At 36.3% G+C, this 16466-nt stretch overlaps 1 protein-coding gene across 2 annotated transcripts in view; it reads right to left on the reverse strand.

The window, feature by feature from the left end:
• The window catches only part of SNTG1 (syntrophin gamma 1), a 102363-nt gene that overhangs the window by 31852 nt on the left and 54045 nt on the right, over positions 1 to 16466 (reverse strand). For both annotated transcript variants that reach the window (XM_036437574.2, XM_045581303.1), the window contains 5 exons: positions 12228 to 12284; positions 11670 to 11727; positions 10821 to 10864; positions 10688 to 10729; positions 506 to 608 (listed from right to left, as the gene is read on the reverse strand). In XM_036437574.2, coding sequence (XP_036293467.1) covers positions 506 to 608; positions 10688 to 10729; positions 10821 to 10864; positions 11670 to 11727; positions 12228 to 12284 — 304 coding nt within the window. The remainder of the gene's footprint in view (positions 1 to 505; positions 609 to 10687; positions 10730 to 10820; positions 10865 to 11669; positions 11728 to 12227; positions 12285 to 16466) is intronic.

The following is a 16466-nucleotide window of genomic DNA, read 5'->3' on the forward strand; positions in this document are numbered from 1 at the left end:
TATGCCTGAGTTAAAAACGTATCCTTCTTTGATAGTTTCAGCAAAAATATTAGAAAATATATATTTCATAGTATGCAAATGATATAGACATTTTTAAGTAACTCTTACAAAAATTAATGTGTTTCCACAATTTCATCCAGAAAGCATGTGTCAATGCTTGTTTAGCAAGTCCAGCAGTCAAATAAATGTTCATCGTTCTCTCGTTAAAAAATTACATTCATCAAATATTATTAATAATACTTACTAGAAATACACAATGCATATATTTGATATAATACTTATTTTTTAAATAAACAATGCTTCTTCAATTAAATGTTGGAAAAGAACTATAAATGTAATGAATATATTCTGAAGTAAAAATAACACTTGTTCTTTTTCCATACGTATTAAAAGTATTCTGGCGGAAATCCACATTGGAAAAGAAATCCCCATTACTAATTAGTGTCAGGAAATAATACTTATAAAGTAAATGTGATGATTAGACCTATTCTTCTTAAATGCTTACACGCACAATCTTCATTCAGTGGGAGTTTGAGGAAAGCAGGTGCTCTCTTTAAAAAAGACACTGTTAGGGTCACTTCTTCTCCAGCATTCCTAAGAACTTGAACCTAAATTAAAAAAAAAAAAAAAAGATTACAATATTATCAGTGTGGTCACAAAAGTTTTATGGTTACAAACTCTTGAAATGATGTGCTGCCTTTTCCACCTGTCACTATTCCCCGGTGGTCAGAAATATGTTATGAAAGACAGAGGGGAATAAATAGTCTAACTCTGCAGAAATACAGCCATCAATATTCATCCTCTTTCTATCATTCTGTGGTCCCTGGTTCGCTCACAATATCATCATCTTCCATTCATATTTATGAAGGTTATCTTGAGCTTATGGTCTACATCAGATAAATGTGAACCATCACCAAGTTTACAGGAAAACGTAGTGCTCAACCCACTATATTTATTAAGTCAAAAATATTGAGCATATATGCAACATTTGGAGATCTACAAAGAAATGACCTTGTAGATGTTGTCCAGAGTGCTGATTTTATGTAAATAAAATGGCTCCAATTCACTCAAACTCTTTGCCAAAAAAGAAAGAAAAAAAAGGTATTATTTTCCCATTATACTATTGTACATTTTACTTTCCCTGGATATTTAAAATAAAAACAATACTATTATTACCAATAACTCAACCTTTCCTAAATCATGGAATCAATAGGTCTCAATCTACCAGTTAAAAGAATGGCAATTTCTTAAAAAATTGTTCCGGGACAAGTGCAGGGTACATCAAAAGAAATACAAGAAGCAGAGGATTTACTTAGAGCAAACATACCTGGAAAAGATATAAATATATTTATAATTTTAAAAATCTTGTGTAAACTAAAGAAAGAAATAAGAATAATTAGTAAACAAAGAATGTATTGCATAATCGGTGGACATAGACAACATTGTGGTGATGGCTAGAGGGAAGGGGAGGCAAGAGCTGGTGGGGGTGGGCAAAGGTCAGGGGGAATGTGGGGACATCTTTAATAGTGTAAACAAAAAAAATAAAGCTATAAAAAAGAATAATTAGTGAAAAAGTAGTTACTAGACATAGGAACATAACTGTTATGAAACAGTTATGAAAGAATTGGCTGTCAAAATAATGTACGTTAATTTCTGGTCCCAAAAAGATGCTTCACCCTCTAAAGTGCAACTATAAACATGAGGGGGAAATGCAAAAGACAACCAAAACAGAACTCTCAAAGGCAGATTTTTTAAAAAGAATTGAGTAGGGACCCCAGAACAGGGGAGGAATGTTTTAAGTGTTTTTGCCCAATGAATCCTCTCCCCACAGCTAAGTAAAACATTCTTTTATCCACTGAGACACTAGGGATAGGTCCTCTCACCTCCTCAAATAGCACCAGCAGGGAACAACAGGAGCAAGAAAAGGGAATCAGATCCGAGTAGCAACAAGAGCCTCTAAGAATTATTGATACATTGGCAATGGAACCACAGCCACAGAATTAGACCAGTATGGGTGTGCTGCAGTATGGGTAAGAGCCAGTCACTTTAATTTTTTTATTATTATTTTTTAGTCCTTTATTTCTTTTTCTTTTTTAATTGTTTAGAGTATTACAAGTAGTAGAACATATGTTTCCTTCTCTATCTCCCCCACCCCCACGGACTCCCAACTGACCTTCCCTTAGCCTCTCCTAGCCACCCTGGCAAATGCAAGAATGTTGAAATACTGGCTTGAATTTTGTTAAAAATTTTAAAGCTCAAACTAAAAATAGCTCCATCACTTTCAAAGGCCCCATTAAAATAAGATTTTATGCAAAAAGCCCGTGAAAAGTCACATCCTAGATGAGTTGAACTTTAACTCAGCTAGCAGAATGCTTTGTTCGTTAGTTGACTTAATAACAGAAATACTTTCCCACTATTTGTTTTAATCTCAAAATGGTTACCTTAATCATTCAAGCAATATTTTACCTAATTCTTAAAGAATAAATTATTCCAGCATAAAATTACTGATCTTTTCAATCCATATTATTAAGTCAAACTAAAATAAATAAAAATTAATACAAAACAGTTACATAAATAGCTTGAAGAAAATAAATAAGAGATTATTATTAATATGAATATGAACTAATTCAAAATTCACCATTAGCATACAGAATCCAACAATTGACAAATTAAACTGTTCTATGAGCCTTTATTTCAACAGAGCAAATCTGGATAAAAACCAAGAAATTATTGCCCATATAATTAATTTCATCAAGTTAAATGTACCTACATTATCTAATGAATATTATTGTGACATACTATTGTAGATGATAGAGATTAGATAGATACAAGTAGATTTTTTCTTTTTCATTGGAAATTCTCAAAGAACATTTTGTCAAACTAGGCTGCAATTCCTAATAAAAAGTTAGGAAAAACAAGAATATAAGAAAACTCATGATATTTCTTTAATATGACCGTCTCTATGTCTAGCATGGCCCTTTTCTACACATTTGCATGGCTAAATCTTTACCTCCTTCTACTCTCTGCTCCAAAAACATTCCAATGAGTCCTACCTTCATCGGCTTATTTAAAATTAGAGCTCTCCAAATCCTTTCTTGCCTTGTTTACCTGCTCTGCCCATGGTTCTTCATGGTCAATTGCACCTTGTAATCTATGGAATACTGTGCTAATATGTAGTCTGTCTCTGCTCCATGAAATGGTGTGCTACACAGGGGCAGCGAGCTATATCTTGTTCACAGATGAATTCAAACAGCTAGGCCTGGCAGCTGGCCCATAAATATCATCATTATAGACTTTAGAATGAACACCCTTAATAAGTTAATTTTAATAAGCAATAAAATTATCTTAAATGTTCAAAGAATCAGACCATGTCGTTTAAAATCGGGCACTGAATAAAGATGCTGACTGTCTTCATTATATTTCAAAAATTGTTCTTAAGTTCTTACAAATACAGGATAGGAAAATGAAATTACTTTCATAAATATTAAAAAGCAATGGAAGGTGGGAGAAAAAGGCATATTTTACAGGTTGGACATGCTGTATTGTACTTTTATATAGAGTTACGATATGTTTAAGGCAGGATAGTGAGGTACAAAACATCTCCATATTTATCTGGGAAAATACAGAGTTATTAAAATAACCTCATACGGATGAAAATATTTTGTATAATCGCACTTGACTGAAATAACGAATGCACATATTTATTCTAAATGTATGATATTAAAAACCATAGCTACATGAACATCTAGGTTGTAAACAGTGTACAGAATTAAGTCGAATTTTGAAGGAAAATGGGGAAATCATAACTCTCTTCCTTATGTTTTTTAGATTCTGTATGATTATCTCATACAAAATGAATTGTCAAGATCTGAAAAAACAAACACTATCACATCCACATTAGATTTGCAGCTGCAGCATACAATTACTAAATATCTGTGTATATTAACATGTTTGCAGAACACAGACCTAAGAAGTAAACATTTTAGAGTTGCTTGTGCTGTTTCCTGCCATATACTGTCATTTTAACCTATTGTGTAAGTCAATTTACTTATTTTAAATGCCCTGCCCCCTCCATAATACTCATTGAGTGTAGTATCCTCTGATACCATGAGTATCATTGAGGGGTCACCAGATTAGCCTATGCCAGCATTTCCTTGGTTACAGAACTTTGCACAAGGGAAACACAGCTGTACTTGCCAGGGGAAAATAGTAGTGTCTTTGGGAGTCTGATCATTTCAAATACCTAAAAATAGATGTGTATGCCTCAAATATAATATAGTAAATGAATATCTCAAATAGAATATATTAGAATAGGGAGAAAATAGTTTGCCTTATATATTGTTAAATACATGAAGAAACTTACCATGCACAACAATACCGGAGAGATGACAACTGTATATCCATCAGATATTTATGGAATTATGCATAATGCATATACTTCATGAGAGGCATTTACTTTATTTGGAAGCCATATATGTCCCCATCTTACTTATATGGAAATTACTAAAAATATATAAGGATGCAAATTATAAAAGTATTTTCTTCTTAACCTTCTCTCTCATCTAGTTTTCTACTTCTATTCCGACAAAGTCCTTAAGGACACTCCTTAATGACAAAAAAAAACCAAAAAACAAACCCACAAAAACAAAAGAACAGCCAAAACTGGTTTGGCTCCGTGGATAGAGTATCGGCCTGTGGACTGAAAGGTCCCAAGTTCGATTCCGGTCAAGGGCACATACCTTGGTTGCGGGTACATCCCCTGTACGGGGTGTGCAGGAGGCAGCTGATCGATGTTTCTCTCTCATTGATGTTTCTAGCTCTCTATCCCTCTCTCTTCCTCTCTGTAAAAAATCAATAAAATATATTAAAAAAAAAAAAAAAAAAGAACAAACCAACCAACAAAAAACACTCCTTAGGAAAACTTTCTGCTCATGCACTCGGGGTTCATTAGCACCTTCATTCTTCCCCAAACTGCCAGGAAAGGGGTAAACACTAATGACAATTTGCTAAAAATAGTTCCGGGCCAGTCTATTTTTAGATTAGCCTCTACATAAAGCCACAGTTTGTCAGAGAACATCTAGAGTCTTGAGTATGTCTTGTGACCTCCTAGCAATGCTTTAGTAACAGGGAATTTAAGCTCTAGCCCATTAAAGGAATAGAAGCGAATGAATGCCATCTATAGACTTTTCACTTGGGACATAAAATAAAAATGATTTCTATTCAGACAGAGATTTTAAGAAGGATTTTTTTTTTTAGAGCATTTAAACTCACAGAGAATACTTTCCAGTGAAACAGCCTTGGAGAGAAGGACTGACTGTAATTCCCACAAACATTTCCTTTGAAAAGCAGGTGAGCATCAGGGAAGCCGGACTCCCTGCCCGGATGGAGTGTTAAAGACACTAGACGTGCATGTCTTTGAAATTCCCTTATTGTCATGCCACCTGCCTTGGTTCTATGTGAAGTGCTGAGTACAACAAGAGCATGTGTGCCAGTAATAACAGGAGGAAACAAAGCTTTACTTCCATCTCTATTATTGCTCCGTCTCCATGGCAACCTGGGGCAGCCATAACCCCAGGTGGTGCTGGTCCACAGCTACAACTTAGAGAGAGAAAAGATGGGAGAGACATGTTGACAGATTGATTGGGGCAACATCTTGTCAGCTCACTGGACTGGGAAATCACTACAACCCCGCCGCTGATTCTGGTCCCATTGGAGCTTCATAAACTGGTGACACAATAAATATGTCTCCAACACATAGCTTGCAGGTCTGAAGATGGGCCCAGCACTGTTTCTGTTCACGGCTGGAACTGACAAGCTCACTTCCGCTACAGTGTGCAGGAATCACACAATGAATGAACAGCAACAAATATTTGCATTGTCAAGGAAGTCAATAGCGGCAATCAAGTATGCCTTCTTTTTTATATTTGCTTTGTGAAAGCAACTAAGAAGGCATTCTTAGTCATTTTCCAAACTAATTAGCAAACTCAACAGGATGTAACTAGAAGATATATATAATCTGATTCTAACTGTTGATAAAGAACAGTATCAGAGAAGTGTTTGCTCTAATTCTGTGAAGTGTGCCATGGATATTTTAATCAGAATTCCATTGGCTCTATAGATTGCTTTGAGTAGTATATACATTTTAATGACATTAATTCTCCTAATCCATGAACAAGGTGCTTCAGTTTGCTTGCATCTTCCTCTAGTTCTTTCTTCAATTTCCTATAGTTTTCCAACTACTCTCACACCCACTCACACTCTCACCCTCACTCTGGTCTTGCCTGCCATCATGTTGGTTTTCCACCAAGAATTACAGTTTTTTTAGAATTGATTTTAAAATCACACATCAGAACTATAATATTTTTATTATTAAGACCATAACATTAGAAAAAAGCAGGTGAATCTCTTTTTTAGGGCCCACGAACCTCTAACCTGAAATCAGAAATGTTCATTTATTAGAATAATCTCTGAAATCATCTACCTATTGCTCCTGCTTGGCCTTGTAATGACCTGTTTTATTTTAAAAGTCTTATGAGATATAAATTTCAGTTATATCAATAGATTTATAACAATCTTGATTCTAGAATCAGGATACAAACTCTTCCCACTACTAGTGCCAGTGTCGGAAGCAATAATATTCGATATTGTATTCTTTTTCTAAGTTTCCAGAGCCGTGCTAGCATTTTTATATACATTACACTAACTCAATCCTTATAAAAGTTATTAGTTTAATGATTAAGAGAGGGACAGAAAAGGTACGTTTATTTGCCTGAAATTATAATGTTAGTAAGTGGGCACAGGTAAGATTCATACACATTTTTTTTTTTCCTGAGCGTTAAAACCCTCTGAACGTGGTATCCTGCTACCTTTCCACCAGGTCACATGAAAAGCAGCATTTGGCACTTATTCCAGTCTTTCTTCATGAGGAAACTTCGGGAGCTTCTCTTCCTTAACAGTCTTCTAACAAGAAGAATGGCTTGTACGGTGTCGGGGAAGCCGAGGATTGACTTATACCCCCAGGCAGAAGCGTACAGATACAAGCACTGTGATCATCTAATTTGAAGCATTTGTACAAAGAATTTCAAGAACAATTCTACTGAACACCCAGGACAGACAATATGGGATCCCCCTCCCACAAAAGTTAAACCTTAAACTTCAGTACAAAAGTAACAGCTATACTGTTGAAGGCTTCTTAAGAGAGAAACTGGCCCTAACCGGTTTGACTCAATGGGTAGAACATCATCTTGCAGACTGAGGGGTCCCAGGTTCAATTCCCGTCAAGGGCACATGCCCGGGTTGTGGGCTCGATCCCCAGTATGGGGCATGTAGGAGGCAGCCGATCAATTATTCTCTCTCATCATTGATGTTTCCATCTCTCCCTTTCTTTCTGAAATCAATAAAAAAAATATTAAAAAATTAAATTAAATTTAAAAAAAAGAGTGAAGCTGATCATCATGGACATGGGCAACAGTATGGTGGGGGTGGGGTGGAGGTGGAAGAGGGCGTAGGAAGGATAAATGGGAGTGGAAAAAATAAAAATAAATAAATAAAATAAAAAGTGAAACTGATCAGAGCTAAATGCAGAATTTCTAACAATGTGACTGAATAGTGTAGATTAATAAAAGTTACATGCACAAATAATATACATTGAGTTGCCAGATTATTATGATCTCTGAATGCATAATAATCTGGCCACTCAGAGTGTGTGTGTGTGTGTATAATTAGAAGCCTGGTACCTGAACTTGTGCATGAATTCATGCATGGGTGGGGTTCAGCCAGCCTGGCCAGGGGGAAGGGACATGTGCAGTTGGCCGGCCTGCCTGCTGGTTGAACTCCTGGTCAAGGGGACAATTTGCATATTAGCCTTTTATTATTGTATATAGGATATACACTGAGTGGCCAGGTTATTATGCATTCAGAGAGCATAATAATCTGGCCACTCAGTGTATAGTCATGCCTACAAAATTTGTCTCTGAATTTGATTCACGGATTCACAGCGAGAAGCGGGGAGGTCTGCGTGCGTGCGCACGTGGCACTCTCTGCCCGCGGTCCGGGGACTTTCCCCTGAATTTGAAACTTTATGTGAATTACTTGACTTGGACTAAGGAACGTGGTATATCAGCATGCTATTTTAAGACCATCGACATCCCCTGAGATGCTTGTGCTTTTTTTGCCCGTGTAAATCCATTCTTAGACATTTAATTAGCATCTTAGTTCCACTGAGGTGTATTACGTCTATTTGTTCAGGTAATTAATAGCGAGGACACAAGCATCAAATCTCTGTTGGAAGTAAAAGATTAAAATTAAATAAGGACGTTAGTACCGTATTTTTCTGCGTATAAGACGACTTTTGAAACGAAAAAAAGCCTGCTCAGATTGGCCAGAGTCAGAGAGGTGGTCTATTAAAGAAAGAACTGGTGATGCCCTGGAAGTGGGGGGTAGTCTAAATCTACGAATATAGGCCTAAATCTACGTTTTAACTGTAAAATTAGGGGGTCGTCTTATACGCCGGAAAATACGGTATCTATATTTCAAAGCTGATAACGTTAAGCATCTTAAAGATAAAAGTTTATTGTGAAGGACCACATATAATTTCTTGGGTTTTAAAATATATATTTTTTATTTCAGAGAGGAAGGGCAAGGCAGAGAGAGACAGAAACACCAATGCTGAGAGACAATCATTGATTGGCTGCCTCCTGCACGCCCCCTACTGGCGATCGAACCTGCAACTCGAACATGTGCCCTTTGACCAGATTTGAACCTGGGACCCTTCAGTCTGCATGCTGATGCTCTATCCTTTCAGCCAAACCAGCTAGGGCACCGCACACAATTTGTAATGCAATTCTAAAGTCCTTTTCTTTGAAAGAAAGTGGACATCCTTAACAAGTAGCAATATTAGTCAGTTCTAGACTTTCAAGCCCCGTGCATCTGCTTAATCAAAGGTCCATCACTATTTATGTTAAGCACGCTGCCTGCTTCTGAGGAGCAAAGTGCAAAAACGATTCCATCTAACAGCAGGTGGTTAGGAAAGAGAAGGCACGTCTTTTTGCTCCCTGTATAATGAGCTCAAAATCACTTTGTACTTTTGGGGGGAAAGACTACAGTGAAAATATCTTTGCTTACACTGCCATATTTAAAATTAACATGAGTCTGCACACTAAGTGCTCCTTGCTACGCTGTTCTCTCGCTTGCTTAAAACGCTACTTTCCTCTCTGCATACTTGCAGGAAGCTTGAGACTTGACAGATTCATATTTTACCTAAAATCCACCACAGAGTGGCAACAGGGGTAACCCAAGTAAGATTTTTAAGAAGACAAAGACAAGTGACAAATACTGATTAATTATCTTGAGTGCTCATAATCAAATCTCTCCGTAATAAATATTACTACTTGTGGAACTGCAGCTTTTCACAGACACTTGAGGCTTGAAATAAGTAAGTGTATCAGAGTGCTTTCTAAATCCCTTTTAGCAGAGGAGAAATGCATTACACAACCAAATAAATTAGAGCTGTAGGCAGCAAAAGGCTTATAATGTTTTATATTTTGTTGGACCCTTGAGTCTAAACAATTAACCATCATTTCTCCTCTATTCCTTCCCACATGAAGTAACACAGAAATTCAGCAAATGCTCTGTAAGTATTGTTTAATCAACCATGGCAAGCGTTTTTCCGAAGTCCCTAACATTTTCCTATTCCTTTCTCTTTTTTTTCTTCTTTTAAAAAAAAATATATATATTTTATTGATTTTTTACAGAGAGGAAGGGTGAGGGATAGAGAGTTAGAAACATCGATCAGCTGCCTCCTGCACACTTCCTACTGGGGATGTGCCCGCAACACAAGACCAACGTATATGCCCTTGACTGGACTCGAACCTGGGACCCTTCAGTCCTCAGGCCGACACTCCACTGAGCCAAACCAGTTAGGGCATTTCCTATTTCTTTCTGCATGATTGTTATGGCATCTCAGCATCTCAAACAGAAGCTTCTTAACCTCCTATCTTCTCCCAAAGTATAGCTTAGAAGCCACATGCAGTGGAACCACTTGAGCTGATTGTTTAAAATCTAATTCCTGGTCCAACCTAAACTGACTGGATTAGAATATCTGAGGCCAAGTTTCAGATCGGCAGATCTACCAAAAGGCAATAAAACACCACAATAAAAAGTGAAGACCAATCTGCCTAGTGTTAAGCCTGTTTGGCTTGAAAGTAAGCTCTGTTAAATTCTGTTTTTCTCTCCCCGCCCTGCCTGTCTTTATATGGTCATCCAATTGACCTGCTACTGTGTGAGATTCTACAGGCATACATTTCATTGCTTTAAAATATTTGCAAAAATTTTGAGATATATTTCCAATAGAAATATACTTCGTGGACATTAATTAGTAGGCATTAATTTAAAAAAAATAGGAAAAACATAGCAAATGACCCTCCTTATGTATATCTTTGAGTTACATCTCATCTTCAGCTGCTGATCTATTTCAAATATGAAACACACACACACACACACACACACACACACACACACACACAAACAAACCTCAAACACCAATTAAGAGATCAAGAGATCTCTTTGTAAATCTGCCAGCACCTTATTCCCATGTCACACCCTTCAAATCAATGAAATTTGTAGTTTTTGGCAATGTACTAACCCTTCATTTACACCTGGGGAAAATCATGATTTAAAGAAAACTCACCACTTCTTCATGTCTGCATTTCCTCACATTGATTCCATTTATCTGCAATGAAGGAGAAGGAGAGTTTCCTATGGTATATCATGACTGACTTCATGTTTTGGTTGCCATAAAACAATCCTGGCGAAATGCATACCTGTAGGATGGCATCCCCGATGAAGAGCAGCCCTGACAGTTCTGCTGTGAATGCAAAGGGACAGCTGATTGTGCATGAACTACTTTCCTCACACAGATAAGATTTTTTTTTAAGTCAAACTGATAAAAGAAAAAATACATGCTTTCTGTAGATATTATCTTAAAAGATGCACCATGGAAATATGAAATTAATCACATGATTCAGCCCAAATACTGAGACACAAGCTGTGATAATATTTCTCTTTAGTCCTACCATTTCAGATTGTACAGTTGTTTAAAAAGAACAGTCACTCTTCTGGATGGATGACTACATGTTACCATGTACTGACCATTTTAAGGAAAAGTTTAGACATTCAGTCCATTGGCTCTTGAATCAGCTCCAACTTTCTTTTTAAACATTTGATTATTGTGTACATCTCCGTCACTTTATACCTTCAGTGTTTTTCCTAGATAATAGTTTAGGAGGAGGGATAACTGGGTCAACTTGCATCTGAGAATGGCAAATAATAAATGTCTAAAATTACTTATACTCCACGTGACTTATTATTTCATTTATCTGTGTGTTTGTTTAATGAAAGAATTAAAACGCGATGCACCCCCCCTCCCCCAATTCATATGCAGTCATAGCCTCTGTTTTCTTTCCTTCTCACTCTCCCTTGAGAGAAGACCTTCCCTGGGATAATAAAGGGCACAGACTCAGGAATCAGACTCAAGTCACTTTCTGCCTGGTCTTGGGGAAGCTGGAGCTGTTCAATGACATACTAACTTATGATTCTTAAATGCCATCTCATTCTTCAAAAACAATAGCTTACAAAGGAATGGCTACTGTACTATTCTCTTAACTCTTTACCTCTTTGCTCCTTGGAGATTTTTGAAATGACAACTGGAATGTTATGTTCTGCTCCCCCCTGTAAAGATAAAATCATATATTGTGCTTTTTTAATTGGAAGAAATAAAAATGCGGTGTTTAATGAGAAACTGAACAGGCTACAATAGAATTCAACCAATACTTAACTTAAGATCTTATTAACATAGAACCTGCTCTTATTCCATTCACCAATAGGTCAGGATTTCCTACTCTGGTTGATTAAGGTATGATATGCACACTAAAACACCATATTTGGTAATTTAGAGGAAACCAGATACGAAAGTTTGCTATATTCAGTGCCAGGGGAGATAAGTTTCAAATACTTTTGCAAAATTTAAGGGATAACTGGATTAAGTTGCATCTTAATCAAAAGGTGACCAAGGTCTTTGAGAACCTACTTAACTTATATTTCAATCCAAATATTGAGGAGTTTGCTATAGCCACATCTGTCTAATTATTAATCAGATAAAATTAAAACACACGAAAATACAGCATTATAGAAAAAACCTTTGTAAGGCTAAGCCTGGAAGCACAGGTTACCTTTATGCTTAATCCAAATCCTCCTACAGTTTGTCTTCTAATGGTCACCGTTCTTTCCTGAAAGAAATGATGTTAAAAATGGTTAGCTTTTAAAAAACTACATTTACACGGCATACTCCTCCTCTAGGTTTTATTTTATGCAAACACACACACACACACACACACACACACACACACAGTGTCCGCATAGAGACTCCCAAATCATGCAATAAATGGAGTGTTTTGTAATTTTAAAATCGAACATTAATAATTTATTTGTCAAGATAAAAGGCCTATAGAGTTATTAAATAGCTAAATGTCTAAAGATTGATTCTTTCCCACGATTTTTTGGACATATTTTGGGATCAACTTTTAAATCTCTTCTCAATTTCACATTAAGCATTCTTGTTGTCTAAGGAATGACCATGTTTTGGTTGCATCAAAGGAACTCATTGTCAACGGTAAATACTATCTTTGTCAACTCAGTTCTTATCTTTATCACCACAAGTCATATTGTTATGAAGATTAGAGCACAGAGCTGGGAGGCTGTCATGTCCCAGCACATAAATGATTCATGTGTATATCTGGAATTGCAAGTGCAAATAAACCAGGTTCAAAGGAATTGCTTTTTCAAAAGTAAATATATTTTTATTGATTTCAGAGAGGGAGACAGAAAGACAGATGGAAACATCAATGAGAGAGAATCATTGATCGGCTGCCTCCTACATGCCCCACACTGGGGATCAAGCCAGCAACCTGGGTATGTGCCCTGAATGGGAATCGAACTGTGACCTCCTGTGCAATCTATAATTTTTAAAATAATCTAAGGCTCCTTTTACTTGTGTCATATTAAGAATACTTTGACTTAAAGCACTAGTAATGAAACTCTTGTATTTAAAAGATTCACTCAAATCATTTGAGGTGAGATGATTCATTTTCTAATTTTATACAGAAAGACTATTTTTCCAGCTTAAATTGCTCATCCAGAGGAAGCATTCAAAAGTGTACACAAAATTTGTTCCTGTAGAAAGGAACAAATATCCAGATTTGTAGTTCATTCATTATTTTAGGAAACAATTGTGACCTCAAATGAAGGTTGTAAAACTAACACAAAAATATATAAATAGCACATAATCAGAAAATGAGAAAAAGGGAACAATCTTCATTGTTCACCGCTAGGAATCACCATGGTGATGCAATCTCATTTAATGCTGTCACATGAATTATGAAAATCAGGTATTCCATCTTTTTCACTCATAAGAACCAATATTCAGAGACGGTAATGAACTCACTTCCAATCACAAAGCTAGCAAATGATGAAGCTGAGATTACAAGTCAAGTCTGTTTAATTTAAAAACCAATAGACTTTCTACAGTTAAAAAAAAAAAAAAAAAAAACAACAACACACACAAAACTAACCTTGGGTCTGACACTCTTAAGTCAAATATACTGAAATCCTTTTCCAGGGCAGCACAATAAAACCCAATAAAATAATGAACAAAACAAACAAAAAGTAATGTCAGGGAAATAACAAAGAAGAAAAACTAAGTTGTCAGAAACAACGTTGAAGTGGTCTGAAGGTAAGAAGAACCAAGAGGTAAGAAGGCTCACATGACCTCTGGCCCTGAGGGCATCCGCTGGGAGCCCACAGCTAGCAGGACAGGGGCAAGGTGAGACGTGGCCCCATCGTAAAGTGTAAGGATGAAAAATGATTCCAACCACCAAAAGAGCAATAGCAGAAGACCTGCCCATTTTGAACTTGGCTCTAAATATAAGAATTGAAAACCAGTTCTTCTGAGAATTTGTAAATGAATTGGTCCACAGGTGGGTTTGAAATTAATTTTGTTCTATCTAGGTAGCCTCAAAAGCTCAAATTGGGCATTAAGTTTAAAGGATATCTGAATTGCTAGGATCCGTAGGCACTTGTCTAAGGATGCAAATAGTCTTTGTAACACATTATAGAGCTAAAGTCCAAAAAATTCCCCCACAGAATCAAATAACATGAGGTCACAGTGAAAAGTCACAGGAGGAAATAGAGCACAATGAATGAATCGCAAACAGATAAACAAACAAACAAACAAGGGCCAAATAACACACTAAGATCTATTGTACAAAGATGGCAGATACTAGAATTCCAGATCCAGTCCTAGAAATAGGATTAACATGTTTACTAGAAAAAGAGATGTCAAATGAATGACAGTAATATAAAATATTATGAGGCAAATGAATGGGACAGAATGGAACTTTTAGAAGCAAACAATATAATTACCAGAGTCAGAATTTTAATATATAGTTCAAACAAAAGACTAAATTTAACCAAAGAGAGTTTAGTGGACTGAAAGAAAGACTGCAGGGGTTACTTTAGCACTCCACAGAGAGACAAACAGGTATAAAATATGAGAAAAAGTAGAGAGTGAGTGAAGAATCAAAGGAGCGTTTTTAAATACATGTAAAAAATATTACTAAAGGGAAGGACAGAGGGAATGGGAAATAAGCAACATTTAACAAGTTAATAACTGATCACTTTTTTTAATGGAAGAAATGCAGAAATCCTCATATTTAAGAAGCCGTATGCCTCTGAAGCAAAGCAAATAGCAAACATCTTTAGATGGATGCATCAGAGTGAACCTGCAGGTCACCACAGGCAGAGACTCTGAAATCTCCAAAGGAATCTGACAGAAGGGACAGATTTCCTATAAAGAAAAAATAATTCACTAGAAGGCACACTTTCGAAGACTCCACATTCAACCTGGAGCTGGGTTAAGCAAATGGGATTTAAATGTTCCAATATTTATATCATTTCCCATCTGTAAGAATGAAGTTGGACTTTTATCTAACACCATATGTCTGAGTGTTCTAGAAAGTTCTATCTAATGCTATAATTTAGCCTCAGAAAGAGCCATAAGTTATCATTCACACTCATTGCTCTTCTAACTAGCACTGAAATACCACTGTGGAAGATATCCTTAGGTGAAATTAGTTTCGTTTAAGGGCAATTTTATTATAAAACAGGACAAGTTTTAGAACTTATCATTTGTTGTGCAATAACATGAAAGACATCACCTTCACTTTGTTGCCATATGTGATCTGAGAAGAAAATTACAGCAAGTATCAAACAGTTGGCTTCCGGGATTCCCCAGACACTGTAGCTCTTTAGCTTGAAGACTTAATTTTCAGCTTATTAATAGACCTACCTTGGAGTGTCTTGGTGGTGGTGAATAATGCTGAACTTTCCACCTCACTCCTCACTGACATCCAATGGGAGTCACACCAGGTCCTAAATCAATAGCCCTCACTAACCAAAGCTAATGGCCTTTTGGCAGACTGCTGATCATTCTTTTGTCACAGACTATTTAAATCATCCTGAACCATGGGTCTTGTTGTCAAGATAGACTAAATTGCTACCATGGGATTACCCTCTCTTTTAGTTAAGGAAAAACTAGTGCTGTATCTCCTCTTTCTCTTTCTTCTTTTTCTTCCTTCCTTCCTCTCATTCCTCCTTCCCTTCTTTCATTCCTTCCTTCTCTTTCTTTTTCTTTTTTCTTTTTTTTTTTTTTTTTACTAATGAAATATGATTTATATAAATCTGGCATAAATGTATTACACAGGACCTAGATCAGAAAATTTTTGTAATTTGTGAAATTCAGTATTTCAACATTGAAATATTGTTATCGCTTCTAAATTTGGCAGTTGGAATAACGAATACACACAGACCTAATCTCTCTTTTGGAAAAAAGTTCCAGGGAGAATTTGGATCGAATTGAAGAGAAATATCCCATAATAATCTCAGCAAATGAAAAAAAAATCACTTGATGAACTTTGACCCTCATTTATAAAAAGCACTTTCTGCAAAGTCTGAATGGGATGGAAATTCCTTAATCTGAGCATCTTATGACCACTTCTCTTCTCAGTAGCATGATATTTCACATGAAGCATGCTCTCAGAGTTTGAGAGCAAGTCAAGGATCATGACTTGCTTCATTTCTACTCAATACTAACTTGGTAATGGAAATGGAAATAAACAACATAACAATTGGAAAGGTAGCAGTGAAATGGCTTTATGTTAGATATCATTGTCCATAGAAAGCCTTCCCAGATTTAACAATGAGACGCCACACTAAATGAGTGGCCGGAAAGCCAGTATGAGTACTTATACCAGGACCCCGCTCCCTTCATAATGTACACAGAAATTTCACACAGGATGACCTACTAGGCTCTACAATAAAAGAAAACAGACTAATAATCTTCTGTGGGTAAATAT

Source organism: Pipistrellus kuhlii, unplaced genomic scaffold (genome assembly GCF_014108245.1).
Source record: "Pipistrellus kuhlii isolate mPipKuh1 unplaced genomic scaffold, mPipKuh1.p scaffold_m20_p_14, whole genome shotgun sequence".
Classification (NCBI taxonomy): domain Eukaryota; kingdom Metazoa; phylum Chordata; class Mammalia; order Chiroptera; family Vespertilionidae; genus Pipistrellus; species Pipistrellus kuhlii.